This window comes from Gasterosteus aculeatus, chromosome 17, assembly GCF_964276395.1.
Source record: "Gasterosteus aculeatus chromosome 17, fGasAcu3.hap1.1, whole genome shotgun sequence".
Classification (NCBI taxonomy): domain Eukaryota; kingdom Metazoa; phylum Chordata; class Actinopteri; order Perciformes; family Gasterosteidae; genus Gasterosteus; species Gasterosteus aculeatus.
Genome location: NC_135705.1, coordinates 6,455,381 through 6,473,622, shown reverse-complemented (window position 1 = coordinate 6,473,622; position 18,242 = coordinate 6,455,381). Strand labels below are relative to the sequence as shown.

Genomic DNA, 18,242 nt, shown 5'->3' with positions numbered 1-18,242 from the left:
GAGACGAGGAGACGAGGATCTCATTCCAGTGTGAGGAATGTACCTATTTGGGAACGGTCTGGTGTCTTGTAAGTGTGAGTCTGTGTCTCCGTCTGTGTGCCGCTGATGACCCGGATGACTGAGTGTGCTTGTTGAGTGCGCGTGTCTATTTGTGTGCGTGCGTGTATCGTTGTGCACATGGATGTGTGTGAGGGAGGTTGCGAGTGCAGCATTGTGACAGTGCCCCGCTTTTGTTTATTCAGTTGGCACGAGAGAGTTGTAAATATAATAAAGCGTGACAGGACAGTGTGCGCAAAGGACTTCCACAACTAAATGTATCGCAAGTGTGAGATGACGACCAATTGCATTTCAGCTACCCTACTATTTACCACGACATGTAGACGAATGGCCGAAATTGCAAGAAACAAAAAGGTGAATCAAACGGAATGTGACAATAATAACATATTCAACTCAAATCTGAACTGAAAGGAAGTAAAAATTAGGAGAAGATACTGCCGTTCAGCCACTGAGCAGGTCACAGCCGAATTGCTGGGTGCACTAGTTTATTTAGAGAGTGATTCCAGATGGGACTCAGGATGGGGAGATCCTTCAAAGCTTTTCAAAGGGGCATGACAGTTTTTGAAGCCCCGCTGCCCAGTCAGTTGTGTGTGTGTGTGTGTGTGTGTGTGTGTGTGTGTGTGTGTGTGTGTGTGTGTGTGTGTGTGTGTGTGTGTGTGTGTGTGTGTGTGTGTGTGTGAAGGTAAGAAAAAAAGAGGTCAACAAAAGCTAAAAAAAGTAGAAGGAAAAATATAGTTTGTTACACGTACGTGGGGTCCTTCTCACAAAACCCTTTCAGCCAATACAACGCAGAATCAGTGGGAACGTCTCACAAAAGGGCCGAGGGAGCCGACAACTCTTCTGTTTTTCATTTGCACTCAAGGTTACCTTCTCTCAGTCTCTGAAGCAGTCCAGCTTGAGGGGAATCAGCCACAGAGATCAATGTGTCTTTGTTTTCCAGATGAGAATTGTCCTCCGTTTTCATGAAATTGGAGTCGTTTCTTTGGGGCAAAATTCAGAGGCGTCGTGGATGTAACTGTGGCCAGAGCAGTTTTTTTACCACAACACCTTAAACAGGGAGGAGCCTTTGAGTCCCTCTTTTCCTTCTTCTTTCTTTTTTCTACTCCCCTTCTTTTCTCCTGGATGTACGTTGGTCCTGTCGTGGTCTTGGTCTGCACAACACAAACTGCCTCTATCAAGTCATATCTCTCTTCTAACCAACTTTAACATCTCACCACCTGGTTTCATCCACAAGCCCACTCGTCTACCATAAATAGGACCATTCATATGCCCACTTACACTGATCTACTGCAGGAAATGAGGTCCAAACGTACAGAGCACAGAGGGCCTGCATACATACGCATTTACCAATATGGCCGCCACCCTTTTTACTGTGTCATAACCATCAACCATGTGATGCGTGTCAATCAGGAAATGTTTTTAATGTGCTAAACTGGCTTTTCTGCTGGATCCAAGGGTTTGAGGTTTGATCATCTGATCAATGCCAAACAGATGATTGGATTCCCTTGTGTCATGCTCTTTATTTCAATTAAATGACTGGTAGTAAGACAATATTTCAAGAGATGACCAAAAAATCCACGAGGACGGCAAATGCAGTGACAGCATCTTTTTAAATCAGAGTGAGTCCCTCCCTGATGGATCGACATAGTCTGTCCCGCGCTCGTCCTCGCCGTCTTGGCTGAATGTTGGTCCGGCCTCTTGTGACGTGTAACTCCTGCGTGTTGCACATTTTATCACAGCTGTCCTAAAAACACACGTGCTCACGACACTTTGAGTGCCATGTAAGTTAATAAGAGTCGACATTTCTTGTATCATTGGAAACTAATAGGACTCAACTTATAGTGTTTATAACAGCGGCTATGTTAGTTTGTAGTGTAAATCTTTGTGTTTACATAAATTGTGTCTCTCAACGAGCAGATCTTCCATCAACTACTGTTTTAGACTTGGCCGTATTGAGTTAAACAGTGTTGGCATTAAACCATTGCAGAAGAATGAGGGCAAAGGTCAGAACATCTTCGGTTTCATGTATTTATTTGAGGAATGTTACACACACCTCATCACTCCACTGATGTTTTCATCTGCTGTTATTTTGAGACTAGTGACATTTAATTTACATGGTTTATGGAAAGTATGTTGGAATTGCTTTTCTTTTATTGGTACATTGGTACAGTTCTTAGATCGACGGTATTTAAAGAACACATTTTACTGCCAGGAGGACGAGGAGAAGCAGAAAGATAACGAGCAGTTTACAGCTCAGCTCAAAGCCGCCTCTAAAAATGGATGCTTTTGGGAATCTCAAGAGGCCGTGGAGAGCAGATGTGAGACTCCGCAGGGTCTTCATGGACACTTGAACTGTCGACCAGCCTTTCAGCAAGAAACGTTAGTACCAAAAACCACAATGGTGACTGAATATTGAATGATGAATGAATATTGAATATTGTAAAGATTTTAATTTCTTGAACATTACAGTAATGTTTGGCCGATGAGTAATATAATAAGATACAAGGGTCAGACAACTTGTATATGGTTATATTCATATATACTGTGTGCATATATATATATATATATATACTTATTGTTGGTTATATAAACAAAACCCAAACGGTGGTTAGAGATGTGGGAACTGGTCTCACTGATGGACATAACAGACTTTCTCAGAGAAATGAAGTAACAGAGCAAGAAGAAAGAAAAACAAATGACACTGGAGAATATTACTGCAAAAGAAAAAAATATATTGGTCGATACTTTGTGTTTCTCTCTCAGTTGAGACTGTGTTTTTTATAACACCTCTGACTTAGAAATATGTGAAGCAGTTCAATAATGTGTACATCGGTATTCACAAATGCTCAAGAAGTTTCCACTCCTTTACCCCTGCTCCCTCATCGCCATCACTCGTCTCTCTCTCTCTCTCTCTCTCTCTCTCTCTCTCTCTCTCTCTCTCTCTCTCTCTCTCTCTCTTTTGTCTCTCAAAAACACATGCCTGGACCACTGAAATCAAGCTCTTCCAGAGATTCCGACTATTTCGGAGCGCTCCCCACCCCCGACTCCTTCCAGAGATTTCCACAGATGCTGCCACATTCAACTGCTCTCCTATATTTTCCTTTCATTTTTCTGACCACAACTTTCAAAGTCACCTGCTCTGGTCCTGTGTTCAATATCTTCAATCCCTCCTTTTTAAAACATAGTGCGAACGATAAAAACGCAAAACAGTCAAATATTTCCTCTCAAGGACAAATTATGGGACAGAACGCTTTTTTGTTTTTCGGAGCTCCTTGCTGGGAATCAGACTCCTTTCCTCATTATTTTAACTGGGGCTCACGCTTTAGTGCCAACTGCTGCTCACCAGAAAGGGAGGGCTTTGTGTGAGACCGCCATTTACTTCTGTAAACAAAATTGGGCTTTGTTGTTTGTTGACTGAGTTAGACTGAGCGGTGTCTCTCTTTCTCTGAATCATCAGATACACAGAGGGAGCAACCCAACACACACACACACACACACACATACACACACACGGGGGTGTTAATTCATGCTATGACACTCAATCACTATCTGATGGAATAGCAATGTAAGCGTAACTTCTCACCCCCCATCTCTAGATTGATCTTTATAACTCAAAGAGTGCAACTCTGGAGCATATTTTGGGGGACAAATACGACGTCATTTGTTTAGCTACATTGATATTCATATCAAAGCAGATTAAGAATATTAGAACCCCGTCCAGATCAGGAAAACATAAAGACCCCTGTAGCGAAACCATTGCTGCTTACAAACATAATCAACCCGTTTTGCTTTCAAGTCCAAAACTCTGATGTCGATGTTCAACAGTTTGTTTAGTGGATACAGTTTATTTTTTTTGAGCTGGAAAACCATGAGACGACTCGTTCCCATGTCTCTTTGTTACGCTCCGTCAATAAACATACAAGTACATTAGACAATATTTCCTTGCTTCTAAGGATCTTAGACAAGATGTAATTTGTGGTGCAAAAACCACACCAAAAAAAATTGGAGGTGTTGTTCTTGTGGCTATAGGTAGTCTGACAGCGCGCTCTTTCACATTAGACACTGATTACATCAGCGCTTTTGTTATTTCAGGGGCAATTTCACATGCAGGTCTGTGCGCAATTCTCTCTCTCTCTCTCCATTTTCCATCTCCTTCCCTCCCTCAGCGTCCCGCCCTCTCCTCGTCTTACAGCTGTCTCTTCTCTCTCTCTTTCTCCTGCATTCCATCTCACCAGCCCACCTCACCTCTCACTTTCTCCCTCATTTCAGACTGCCTCCTCTTTCAGCGTCCCGTTGTCTTTATTTCCCTCCCTCTCTCCCCCTGTCCCGCTCTCTCCCCCACCGAGCACTCTGATTGTCTTTCCAGACAGACTTCATTCCTAAACAACTTCAGAACTATATTCACAGACTCTTGCCATAACTTTCCTTTTCTTTAAAGTCTTCAGTGAGAGTTGTAGGAGGCACAGCAGACTGGACTTCCTCCATCTGTAATTTGACACTGTGTCATAAATAGGCCAGCAGTTTAGCGGCAATTGCATACTTTTCGAAGATGATTGATATCGGTTTCAAAATAAACGTCATGCGTGTATTTAACGCGCCGTGGCAAAATATCCTCAACACACGACAAAGCGTCGTCGCCCTGTTGCAGCGGGACATGTCTGTCAGCTCAGCATAGACAACGTGTTTTAATTCAGGTCTGAAACAAAGTAAAGTTGGTCTTGACTCATTGATAGTGCTCCTTAATACTTAAACCATGTGTGCACTCACACAGATGTTGAGATGAAAAGCCCAAAGTATCTAAGTGTCTCTCAAAAGGGTTGTCTTTGATAGAAATGTGTGATCTCTTGTTTGTACAACTATTGTACACACGTACTGTACAGCACAACACAATGGAGCAGCTCTGTATTTCCATGACCTGTTTCCCTGCCGGCAAAAAGAAAATAAGAACCGACAGCTGATTTTAGATTTCCGCCTAAGAATAGATAATTGCTAGTCAAGTGATCCAAAGTCTTTGATCCGTGGGTTGTATTTGGGTTTATGGGCGCACCGAAAGAACACCAACCGAAAACAACTATTATTTTCCTGGAACTTTGCTAAACATAGTCACACGAGCGCCTTTTGTGCCAAAAAACTGTGGAAGTCGAATTGGAATTTGTGTAACACTTTTTTGATGTTAATGATATTTGATGCAGGTGTTTTAAAGAGGTTATTCCACGGATCGGCGATCGGTCTCCCCTTGACTCAAACTTCGACCCAGCGAACAACTCTCACAAACAAACCAGCATCCACTTATATCCTCTGATCCGCTAGACAACCGCAGTCATCCTTAGACGGCAGAGTGGTAGAGAATAGCACTAATGCTGCACACTCAGGGAGCACCAGCTGCTCCCGTCTCCAATAAAGAGTGGGGAGGGTCAAAGCTCAAAGCTCACAGGTCACAACCTGTAGAGGGGTGAGGGCCCTACACCTGTGATGCAACAAACCTGTCCCTTGCCATGTATATAACTGGAGTTATAACCGCAAAGTACAAAAAGGGCTCTGCGAGGCGCCTTCATGAGCGCTCAGTCGGTCGCTGGTGTTTGTATCCTCAGCCACATGTGACAGGGTCAGAGAAGGGACAAACGATGGGCTCCGTCCAGAGTTCTGGTGGGGAGATCATGGCTGCTTGGTTCGTCCCCTCTATGAAAAAGGTCCTCAAGATGATCATATTGAAGAGAATATAGAAAAGGCATCTAAAATGAAGAGGAAGTATTGTTTCAACACAGAGAATGAACTGGTACACAACTACTACAACTATTGTTTTGCCCCTATAACTATTCACATTGATTAATAGCACTCCCAAAATGGGAATGTGCTTTTTTCATTTGGGGTTAAACTCTCCCTTTAAAATGTGCAATGCTTGTTTTAAAGGAAGGCAAAAATGACAATGAACAAAATAAAAGTAATTCTAATATGAATATGACCCAAAGTGAAAAGCAGAGGACAGTTTGTGAATCAAGCTTTCGGTGGTTTATTTTCTCCTCCCATGATTCACCTCCCATAAGAAAATGTTAATGCACTTGAAACATTACTGTTGGAACCATCTGTTGGATCGAAAGTAGCTGTGCAAGCAGGTGAGCAAGCTGCAAACAGACCTCCCCTTAAATCTCACACCAGAACCCTGAATGCTGAAATACAGACAAATGAACACACAACAAGTGTTACTTCTAATGGCTCAGACCAATATGACGTCGAGAGAAACTGACAATTCCTCGTATTTGAGTCTTCATCCACTGTGAAGAAAAGCTCTCACACAGAGTGGTTGAAAGTCCTGAAATGACAAACGCGCTGTCCCCTCAATGTGACTCCAGCGGTCAACTATCTCACAATGTTCTGCTGCGTGCTGCAATCGCGGTGCTTCTTAGGTTTTCCATCACGTTCGACTTGTGTTTTTTTTCTTCTTTTTTTTATATCTAACTTTTAACTTTTTGTGAACTTATTTGGAAGATTTTGTGGAGATTAGATTAGATGGAGAAGGACATTTTTCTTGAAAAATATATCACTATAAAAACTACAGAATATTTTTTTTAAATCTTTTGATGTACAAAATGTGATGATGCTCATGGTTCAATATTAGAGGATGAGAAAGTAGAGATATGGAATTCAGGAACTTTATTAAGTGTGTATTAACAACATGCGCTGATAATACCCTCAACAGGAATTAGTGTTGGATTGTTGCGCTACACATTTTTACAGAATTCAAACTTGAATATATATTGTAAAATAAGTATATCAATCGTCCAAACATGATCAATATAACATCAGAGGGACAGTTAGTGTCTTAAATATTGAATGGATTATAAAAATGACGTTATGGTAATCATTTGTATTTATGTGATGTATACAACTTCGGTCTGGAAGTTCCCTTGTCAAATATTTAATGCCACTGCACTTTTAAAACATAACATTTGTCTATACAACAGGCTTATCGAACAAGGTACCGAGGTGGATCTGACATCGCTTTCAATGAACAGGGCGTGGAAAAGGGGGGGTGGCCCCAAAGTTACGGGGGGTGTTCCACGTAAGATGGTTCAGTAGCAGCCCTGGGAGAAAGGAGTGGTCTGGGACCGGAATAATGGAACCTGGGAGACAGAATGGGAGGGAAACGGGGCTCAGATTTCAGCCCGGCGGGGGGTAAGGGGCCGGACTGATATTTGGGAATAAACGAAGATTCATTGAAGGCAACGGGGACATAAAACTACAGCGTTTGGCCCCAAGCGGTCGGTGCTGACTTTGTGCTGCAGGTCCGGGTCCTGCCGCTGGATTCCCTCTTTGGTTTTTTTTTTGAGGGGGGGGTGAATGTCGAAGGGTTCTGTTTTGTAACTGGGGACACACACACTAAATACCGAGAGAAGCTCCGATATTTTGGCACTTTCCTTTCTCCCTCGCGGGGCCCTGCGTGTCTAATATTTAGACATGTTCGGCTGTATGGATTCCAGGACTGTACTGCTACTTGTAGCAACCCACCTTTGTCTATTAGCGCTTGTAAGATGTCAAGAGGACGACCGTAAGTGATCGTTTTATTTCTCTCAAACTGTTATAATGAGGAAAAGCCGAAGCTGTCATAAGGTGCCGTTTATTTTGCAACAGGTTGATCTCAATGCGCAGCACCTGATCTTTTAATAGTTTAATGCTGTTGTTTTCGGGCTTGGGGCGATTTGTTTATTGTCTTTTACGCACTGAAGTTCATGACTGTTTGGATACTCTGTTGGAGGGAGAAGCAAAGGTCCACGTGTCTACCAAGCGTGCTGATCTCACTGTACCTGCACGGCGCGACGATTCGCGGACGCGCGTAAAAGTGCGTAAAAGTTATGCAATGGATGGAGAGATGTGGCAAGCTGCCTTCAAATGAGGCGCACACAGCTGGAGACGTTCTGGAGCTTCTGTGACGTTATTTTGCATTCAGCATTTAGTTGTTACAGCAGTTATTCATTATCGTTGAAGTTTACACTTTGGAATACTAAATATTCCGATTTGAGTCATCCAGAATGGAGATAGAGAGACTTACCCAACCCCCCGTTTCTTTTATAGGGTTTGCTGTCAGACACCTGTGGGTGCGTTTTTGCTGCAGATTCATTTAAAGAGGGAGAGGGGGAAGGGATGGGCAAAAAGTAAAAGGTGGTCAGGCTCAAGGGCCTTTGGTGAAAAGTGTTCACATTCCATCGCTGTCACAGTGCATTCAGGCGAATCCTGTCTTGTTGGGGCAGATTAATAAGCCAAAGTTCCCTAAAAAGGTTGTTTAAACCAGTTGCTCAAATAGTTTCTGTTACGATAGCAAATATATTATTATTGATACCTGCCGACTCTCTCTGCAGTTATTTCTATAAAACTGGAATGGGATAGTTCCTCATCTCTATCGATTTTAGTATCGTCAAGGGATAGTAATGCTTGAAGGTACGCCAGTTGATCGGAGCCAGAAATAAGGTTCCATGTGATTTTGAGATTTCCATCTGCGTAAAAGCTTATGTGTCACATAAACTCTGACAGGCCGGCCAGGGAGAAGCCGAGCCAAGGTTCAAGAGATGGGTTTTTATAGCAATGCAAAGGTGCATTTTCCAAGAAGAAAATGGGGGAAATAGTGAATGGAATGGCAGGTCTCAGGTTACACTTTCATAGTTGTATGATTGCTTAGATATAATGCCCTTCTTTCCTTAATAAACTGGAGGTAGAAATGTATCTGAGGTGGTAAAGAGCCCTGATTGTGACCCCGGCACAGAAGGCTCAATGGCCCAGAGTCACTCGGGGGCGTCGAGGGGGCTGTGGCTGATGACCGAGTGCCTCATGGAGGTGAGAAGCCCATGAAGCAAATCAGGTGAGAATAGAGTAGCTTGAAGGCCTGAAGGTTACTTAATATTGTGAAAATAGATTTAATTCTACTGTCCTCAAAGTACACCTGGGTTCACTTTACCATTTTACTCCCCCTGGAAAACAGCATGGCTGCCAACACATGGGAGAGAAGACTTATTATACTCGGTGACGAAAAGCCAGCTTTCTCTCCACTCTCCAGTACACAGAGGAGCCCTTGTCCCAGAATATCGGTGGAATCTTTCATATTTGAGAACCAATGAAAGGACAGGTGCATTCCAGACCTCTAAAAGTAAAACTTAAACCTGCAAGGTATGTGTATGAAAGATTACCATCGTTTTGCTCACTGGCTTGTTTGCATTGGCATGTGACACAGCTATGGCTTGCAGATGGGGTTTAAAGTGTGCCCCGTGTTTGTACAAGGCAATAGTTTGTGAATTGCCCACTCTGTCCCTTCCCAGAAAGACCTCATTCATTGCTGCTGAGGTCCATCAGGTCACCTAGACTTAAGCAGTGCTCAAAGATAAATATAGCTACTGTACTTGCTCCTTCTCCGCTCACACTCTGGGCCGTCTGAACCCCCGAGGCTTTTATTTTGGTGGGTCGACCGCTTTCACCAATCACAGCATTTCTTTCAGCAACTGTTTTGGTCTTCTGTTGACTTTTCAGGAAGCTGTCAGGCTGGAAAATGAACCGAGATATGGCTAATTACTGAGTTCCTTATAACATTTCCTTGAGTGGTGTGATTTAGAGCAACTACAGTAGCTGTATTGAAGCTTGCCGAGCCTCCGTCACATGCAGTAGTGTTCTCTTTGCCGAGCTGTGGTCTGAAAAATCCAAACATGTTTCATTCAGTGAATGCAGAGTCTGTTTAGGGGGTCCACGGTGTAAGCTCGCCCTGTATAAAGACACACGGCATCGAGCTACTTTGAAGTTATAGGAGGTTTCCTGCAGGTTTCTCCACTGTGATTGTGTGATGTTACACTGCCACCCAGTGACTGCTAGAGACGCTACTTGTGTGTGAATTCAATTACTTGGGTCACTGTTGACTGTTGATAAATGGAATGGTTTATGTTGACAGGAGCTGCAACGATATGTCAATCAAGTGATTGGTCATTCAAGGAATAATGATGTAGCCTCTTTTTTAAAACTAGTCATTGATTTGTGATGAACGGTGGTAAACATTTGCTCATTCAAACCTCTCAAATGTGAAGATTTGATGCTTATACACTGAAAAGCATTGGGTTTTGAAATGTTAAGTGACTTGAATATATCTTATTGAGCTGTGAGATATTTAAAGGGCATTTTTAAACTATATACTCAACAAAATGATTAGTCGATTGATAAAGAATATAGAAATAATGAAAATAATTGTTTCTTGAAGCCATAAAGGAGACAGTGACACCCTAGAAGATTTGTGTTGTACAAATTGTGTTGATAATAAATCTCCATTTGCAAATGTTATTCATTACTAGGTTTGCCATACATGGTAAAGGTAAACTCCTTTTTAGAAGAATATGTTTGGGGATTATTTTTTCATATTCTTCCATGTTTTTTTCATATATTAACACTTTAAGGTACCTGCCCATCCACTGCATATGTGTTTAACACCTAAACAAAACGTGATTTACGTTGCTTCATATCTTTAAAACATGTTATGACCAACAGTAAACACACTAGTTGTTGTTTATGAGTAACACATTGCAGTGACCGCTTATCACACCTGATGCATAATCTCCTTTTTCCCCCCCAACATCTACCCGCCTTGACCTCTGTGTGTCCCTCTCTATGACCTCACACACAGAGGAGGATGCTAAAAGCTGTACACAAGACGGAAACCGTTATAGCGACAACGACGTGTGGAAACCAGAGCCTTGCCGCATCTGCGTGTGCGACACTGGAATCGTCCTGTGTGATCAAATTCTCTGCGCGGAGCTAAAAGACTGCTCCAAACCCGAAATCCCATTCGGAGAGTGTTGCCCCATCTGCGCATCTGACCAGTCTCCACCCATTGGTCGTAATTTATTTATCTCACACCTCTCATAAATAAATTACTCTACAAGATCATGTTGTTTATTCTGGGGAGAAGAAGACACGTTGGCGATTTGGTATTAATCAAAGGTTGGCCATTAACTATTTAACAATTAATGGATTGAATCAGGCGATTAGGATATTTCAGCTTTTGATTTGAATACAGTGTTTTATCCCCAAAGCAAACAAATGATGAAAAGCAAATGACAACAGTGACACATCTGCCCAGATTTCACTTAAAAGCTACCTTAATGTAATTTTTCCATAGCCGGTTCACCTTGGCCACATCTTGTTTGAATACTCTCTCCTTCACTGAGTATCATGAAAACATGTGGGAGTCATTAAGGAAATACCTCAGTCGAGCAGACGCGGCCCCGCATTTCTTCTCTATATCCTCTCTGAGGATTTCTGCAGATTTGATGGCAAGAAAAAGTGTGACAGTCTACTGAGACTTTTGGAAGGAGCTATTCACCACATTTAGAATTGCCATTTTCTCTCGATTAACAAGGTCAGCTTTGGAAATACAAACACAGCCAGTCGGGGAAGCATACGTGAAATCGGATGTGTCACTGTTTGCAATGCATGCATGTTGATTAATAGGCTTTGTAAAACGCTCATCTTTCATTAAGTGCTTAGTAGGAAATATGTAACACTTTCAGCATCATTTTAAGTTACAACTACCTTCAAAATAAGCCTGCCTATTAAACCTCAATACTTTTGTATTGACCAAATGAGTTTGTTCATTCAGTGGCATTGAAAGTCTTTCGGATTCACAATCTTGTTTACTTATTTTGTGAATTGATTATAATTAAGCTTTCGATGACTTTAGTTTATATGATGGAAGCAGATGTCTGATACCACTACATGAATTCACTTTTGTCAATGAAAATAGGGTTTTGTAGAATACTATTCCCATCAGTACCCAGACTTATCCTAAGAAATAGGCTAACTCAGGCTGTATTGATCATGCTCAGGCTGTATTGATGTTGCTCGTTAACCATGCTGATTCGATTGCTTTGTGATGTGAAAAACACAAATCCAGTGATGGCCTCCTTCAGAATTAATGATCTGAAATGGCTCATCGCAGCTCTATTGCTTCGTAGCATTCTCCGTTAGCTGCAGCTCTTTTCCTTCTGCTTCGAGCTCTTAAGATGGTGATTCAACCAACACTTTATCAATCTCAATGGGCTGTTGGGGGGCCACAAATGTGGTTTGGTGGTAGTCGTTATTGTAGTTTTAATTCAAGAAAGCAACGTCTGGACTTTCCGGGTTTGGTGTGACCTTGGCGGAGTGTTTCTGTGATTCCATTCACTAACTGTGGTCTGTTTTCCTCCCACTCACCCACTCGACCACTTAACAGGAGCACCTGGAGCTAAGGTGAGACGCTGAATGTAGATGTTTGCTGTGCGTGTGTAGATATGGGCGTTTGGTAATGATGCTGTCATTTATGTATGTGTGTATGTGTGTGTGTGTGTGTGTGTGTGTGTGTGTGTGTGTGTGTGTGTGTGTGTGTGTGTGTGTTTGTCTGCTTGCATAAGGAAGCTGTCCAGCACCTGCAATTAAATGAGTTTCTGTCGTAGACTCACATCAGAGCCGCAGGACGTCCCTGTAGTTTACGGATTTAGATGATGCTTTGATGTGAAAGAGCTTTGCCAGATGGATAATAGTTATTTCCTCCTGTACACTCTGTGCCATATTTATGTGTCTGATGACCCCGCAGGGGGTACTTATTTTCCAAATGATGCCAATAGGTAACCGGGTTCTTTAAAATTTTCCATGTGCTTATAGTCCCTTGTTAAAAAATATGTGTGAGGAAAGTCAGATCAATGAAAAATAATGTCGTAATTGCTGTTTTTATGCTTTATTTTTTGAACATCAGGGACAGAAAGGTGAACCCGGAGACATTACTGATGTAAGTTGACAACACGCAGCAATCTAAAATAAAAATAACCATTGTTTTAAATTGAAAATGTTGTTTTTTGAATTGTGTTGCCGTTTCATGCCTGAAATTAAACACTTATAATCCCTTATTAGTGGTCAATGGTGGAGGAAGAATTCAGATCCTTTACTATGAAAGTCCTGCATTGAAAATGTACATAAAATATGTACTTATATACATATATAATAATATATAATATGTCCTTTTATATATTATATTATATTTTGGTAACAGAAAGTTTTAATTTAGTTTCGTTCCATCACTGCTGGTGGCATATTATCTCTTGTAGTGGATTTGTGTAAAAACAGTTGTCTAAATAAGTATTAATACCACCAGCCAAAGAAAGAAAAAAGGTTGCGTCAAAGAGAGAGGAGGCAGCTCGGTTTCCAACCCGTCAGGAAGACAGCCAAGCACAATAAGGCCTCCATACATTCCTCCATTAGCTTCCCAAAATGCCAGCAGAGTAAAAGAGTAAAACTGCTGCTGTTGCAGCAGCTCTGCACCTGGAAAAGCTTTACCCCTCTGGAGGGTACAGACGTTGATGGCGGGAAATAAGACGCCATTGTTTATTGTATGTATCTTATTGCCTGAAGAGGTTAGCAATTAACCAGCCTGCACTGATGGAAGAAAGATAATGTTTCCCAAATACATCTGCTGGGTGTTAGCTTATGAAGTGGACCAATTCTGTATTCAGCACTGTGCACTGCAACAGGCAAAGGCATGTGAAGATGCGCTACAATCCAAAGGACTCACAGATTTCCTAACATTTCTGCCTTCCTTCCTTTTTTTGTTGAGCAGGTTGTCGGACCGAGAGGACCCGGTGGCCCAATGGTACGCACCAGTTCTTTACATTTCTACACTTTTCCTCTGAAAGTGTTTACACTTTGTTTAGATCATTTAAAATACAAAGAGAGAGACTGCTATTAAAGTACCCGTATTGGTATTACATTTATTTGCCAGTTGCAATGACAGGAAATCTGACATAAGAGGAGCCCAGTTCACAGCTGTTTCCTCAGCTCACATGACCACGAGACAACACCTTGGGTGACCAGCTACCTCACTGTCTCTCCTTCACCAGGGCCCACCAGGAGAGCAAGGACCCCGTGGATTGAGAGGCGACAAGGGAGAGAAGGTCAGTTTAAAAAAAAGGTTTTACCCCCACCCCCCCGTCTTGTCATTTTCACACCAGAAAGGTAGAACCACAAACGGCTGTTTTGAGTACAGTATGTCCCTTTTGAATGAAACGCTTCAGGTCTTTAAGGGGTGAGGGGGAGAGGGGGGGGGGGATGTGGCGTCGGCTACAGCTTGCAGGTTTGCAGAATGGATGCCTTTCATTGAGCGGCTCAGTCTAACTACTCATGAGTAGTTTGCATTGGGGCTGTGTGGTTCTGCTGACGTCAGGGTTGTGTATCTAATGTCGGGCTGCTCACGTAAATATCTGCTTCTGTCTGAGGCCTCCAGTCAGTCAGTGCGGGGACGTTCAACATCGCCGCGCCCCGCCCCGGCTTTGATCGCCGCATTAACATAACAACACTTGGATGTGAAAGTGGCTGCAGGCGAGGAGTTTATGTCTTGTACTCGTCTTGTTTATGCAGATTTAAGCACAAAGTAAGTTTGAGTTTTGGCCAGCAGAGGTTAAGCAGGCTTTTGGATGTTCAGCACATTCTTTGCTCAGGATCCCCTTGCAGGGTAATTTGTCAAAACATGCACAAGAAGTATGCCAAGTAGTCGGATAAATCAGCCCCGCGCTGTACATGCAACTTCTATATCTTGACAGTGGGATTATTAACGCTCTTTTTTTGTACCTTTTAAATATCCGATTTGGTTCAGTTCAAAAATGAAAACTCATAGTTTGCCACAAGGTGGTCAGGTGCAGTCGAGTTTACTCACGGTGACCATCACTGCTATTGGGAGAAGGTTCAACTGAGCATCAAGCTTCTGTCAGCGGTTTCTTATAGAAGTAGTTGACTGGTGTGCTGTGACATGAGTCATCCTAAGTGCTTCTCAGTTCAAATATTGGCACACAAGCTTTGAAATGAATCAATGGATATTTGTACAGATTATTATTTAACCCTTTCCCTTTTCTCATGTGTGCTTAGAAAGTCAGTGGAATTTGACTTGGTGTGTTTGAAATAACATTAATAAGATAAGAAATAAGATCATTCTTTTGTTGCTGTTTCTTATTTGAAAAATGATTTATCCGTTTCAGGGAAGCCTTGGCCCCCGCGGCAGAGATGGTGAACCTGGCACCCCCGGGAACCCCGGACCCCCCGGACCTCCGGGACCTAATGGACCCCCTGGCCTTGGTGGAGTAAGTATCCATAAAAAAAAGGGAGGGGGGCTGGTTAGCTGCAGACACAGGAGCTAACCGGTTGAACACTGATGCAATGCCAAGAATGGGTTCACTTTAACAGCGTGAACTAAGCAGAGAAAAAGACAAAGTGCAGGAAAACAATCCATGAGGACAAAAGCTGCGGGAAATCGCTGCCGTTGGAAGGAGGCCGAATAACAACAGCGAGTAGATGCAGAGTGAGAATAGATAGGAATACCTCTCAGTCTTTGTTGGGAGGGGATGGGGAGGGGAGGGAAAGGAGCTTTTTTTGGTGGCGGTGAGGGGGGTGGAGGGACAAGGGGACCCTTTGTGGACGAGAGTGAGATGAATGCTGTTCACAGGCCCTTCACATAATACGCTTCGCTCCTCGCATTCTATTTAAAGCGGATCCCCTCTCCTGACAACATGACGCAGCATCTTCCTTCCCTTTTGTTGGCCTTCCCATATACCCCAACTAGATGCTAAACCCTGCAGCCAGTGCGACTTTAAAGGCTTAATTTCTCAAAAAGCATTCATGGAAAGCACATTGACAACCTGTCTTTTCCTTTCTTATTTTCCTTTTCCAGAACTTTGCTGCTCAGATGGCTGGTTTTGACGAGAAAGCTGGCGGCGCTCAGATGGGAGTGATGCAAGGACCAATGGTGAGAGAGCAGGATGAGAGCTGCTGCTCCGCCCATGTTGTTGTTGTTTTTTTGTTTTTTGCTTTTTTCAATCTGTTGCTTGTGAATCTACCTGGATGCTACAATCTTGAAGCCGTTGAGGAGTGTTTCTACCTCGAGATGCGAGTTAAAGACCGGAAACTCCTGCGCTTTTGCATTCCTGGAGGATCTGAAACAACCTCCTTCCATGATCCAGAGAATCTTATTGAACTACTAAATGGACATCATCACCATCTTCATCATCATCACTGTCTCCTCCTGGAGAGGAGATACCCATGCAGGATATAAAATCATCAAGAAAGAAAACCAGCAGAGGTTTGCAGGAGGGTCGACGTTTTTTTTTTCCCTCCGTTGTTGATGGTTCAGCTCCACAGTGTTGGAGACAAGAAAAAAAACCCACAAAATTCCACATCCTGATGGAAAATAAACACCTCACATGGAGTGTAGAAGAGTCATTTTATAAATTGAGGAAACAGCCATCGACCATTTTATCTCAAAGGCCACAAATCCCCCCCCCCCGCTGCTGAGGTATGGCAGCTTGCCCGAGACGGAGCCAGCGGCACACTGGGAGCTCTTTCGGTTCAGAGAGCCACGGAGCGGCTGGTCAGAGGAGGTTCGAGAAGCCAAAAAGGATGGGGGTGGTGGGGGGGTTATCAGATCCCATCAGCTAGAAGCAGGAGCTTCACTCCTACTGACTGTCCTTCCACATGTCTGATGTGGGCTGCCATAATACTGCATAATACTCTTGAAGCCAGTGGCGTTTGCCTGCCTGCCGGAGAAGGAGGGGGGCAGGGGGGGAAACCCAGACAACTCACCTACTGAAATGTATACACACAAACAAAGACGTGCATGTCTCTCAAACAGGTTCAAAAGTCTAGAAGATGTAAAGCCCCACTGCTTTGTTTTAAGCTTTGAATTTTGTAAAGCTTTATTGATATCGTCTCTTACACTACAATCATTCCCCGAACAGTTGGTTTTTATTGTGTGTGTGTGTGTGTGTGTGTGTGTGTGTGTGTGTGTTACCTCCACAGAATGCCGTTTTTTTTGGGGCAGCAATCCATGTAAAGATGAAATTACTTTGACGTGTGTTTCCAGCAAGCAGCTCTTGCAGAGCAGATTATGCTCAGTCAGAGAAAAGTTAATTGAAGAGATCCCAGGTTTTCCAAGTTCCCAGGGTTTCCAAGTTCCGTTGGATGCTGTTTTACATTTAATGTCAAAGAGTAAGATGTCTTATAGAGTTCAAACACTCCTGTGGAGCGCTACAAATGACCTTTGAACTATAGAAACACGCAACGGGTGGCAAAGAGAGCTGAGAGAAGAAGGAGGGGGCGTTGACAGTAAAAAAAGATAGAGGTGGAGAGGGATAGAAAGTGCAATGCGGCCGAGGAATTTCAAAGGATTTATGGATTTGACAAGGAGAGCCGTCGAGTGTTGTGTAGCTTCAGGGCAAAGCAGCTAATGCTATTTTTTTATAGCTTCATAAAAACGCAAGTCAACTAAAAACTGCTGCTCTCAAAATTGCAATTGAAAAATATTATATTGAAACAATGATTGTACAGTATAGTGTTTTCTGTCTTTGTGCAGTTAAAAAGTGTCTATTTGCAGCATGTGATTAAATGGCATTGGCCCGATGTTTTGTCTTTTCTCCCTCAGGGCCCGATGGGTCCCAGAGGACCACCTGGCCCCAGTGGATCACCTGTAAGTACCTCCAGACACATGCCGCACGCACCTGCAGACTAGAGCCGTTGAACAGCCACAGGCTCAATCTCATAACAGCAATGATAGACGCCGCGCCGTCTACCTGTCCCCAAGTGTATTCAATCACACTTAATGACCCACAAAATGACCAGTCAATGCGCACACTCCCAACGAGACGAGCGTACTGCAGCCTGCTGGAGATAAATGTTTACACGCTGCCCCGTGCGCACGGAGAATACTTAGGTCCCACAGCTGCAGACTCGGGGGCTTTTTCCTTTACACCTGACAATTTGCATTTCCCAACCACCTGAATAAAGATATTATGCTGTAGGCAATGCCATCTGACGTGCCTGCACTTGTTGGTTTAATCACTCCGAACCCACATTCAGAGAGGGATTCCTCATGGACACCTTTGACCGCTTTTAGACTTCGTCGAACTAGGGAAGTGGTGTAATTCAGAGGAACTGCAGTTTGACAATGTAAACAAACAGGCACAAAGATTCAGTCTACACGGCTCTAAAGAAGAAGCTTTTGATCATTGTTGATGATAGTTTTACTCTGTATGTTCTTAATATTGTTGAAACTAAATGTTGAATCGTGTAATTAATTGAAAGTAAGTTATAAAATTCAATCAATCAACAAAAAAAACAATTAGCCATTTATCCAATTTTTTTCTTTTTTC

At 42.9% G+C, this 18,242-nt stretch overlaps 1 protein-coding gene across 2 annotated transcripts in view; it reads left to right on the top strand.

Annotated features, from left to right (window-relative positions):
• The first annotated feature begins 7,159 nt into the window (after window positions 1-7,159).
• col2a1b (collagen, type II, alpha 1b) overlaps window positions 7,160-18,242 on the top strand; it is a 32,058-nt gene continuing 20,975 nt past the window's right edge. Inside the window, exons 1-9 of one of the 2 annotated variants that reach the window (XM_040203814.2) lie at window positions 7,160-7,603; window positions 10,706-10,915; window positions 12,293-12,309; window positions 12,812-12,844; window positions 13,670-13,702; window positions 13,950-14,003; window positions 15,081-15,182; window positions 15,770-15,844; window positions 17,516-17,560. In XM_040203814.2, coding sequence (XP_040059748.2) covers window positions 7,513-7,603; window positions 10,706-10,915; window positions 12,293-12,309; window positions 12,812-12,844; window positions 13,670-13,702; window positions 13,950-14,003; window positions 15,081-15,182; window positions 15,770-15,844; window positions 17,516-17,560 — 660 coding nt within the window. In that variant the 5' untranslated portion in view covers window positions 7,160-7,512. The remainder of the gene's footprint in view (window positions 7,604-10,705; window positions 10,916-12,292; window positions 12,310-12,811; window positions 12,845-13,669; window positions 13,703-13,949; window positions 14,004-15,080; window positions 15,183-15,769; window positions 15,845-17,515; window positions 17,561-18,242) is intronic. The other variant, XM_078091823.1, reaches the window with a different exon arrangement.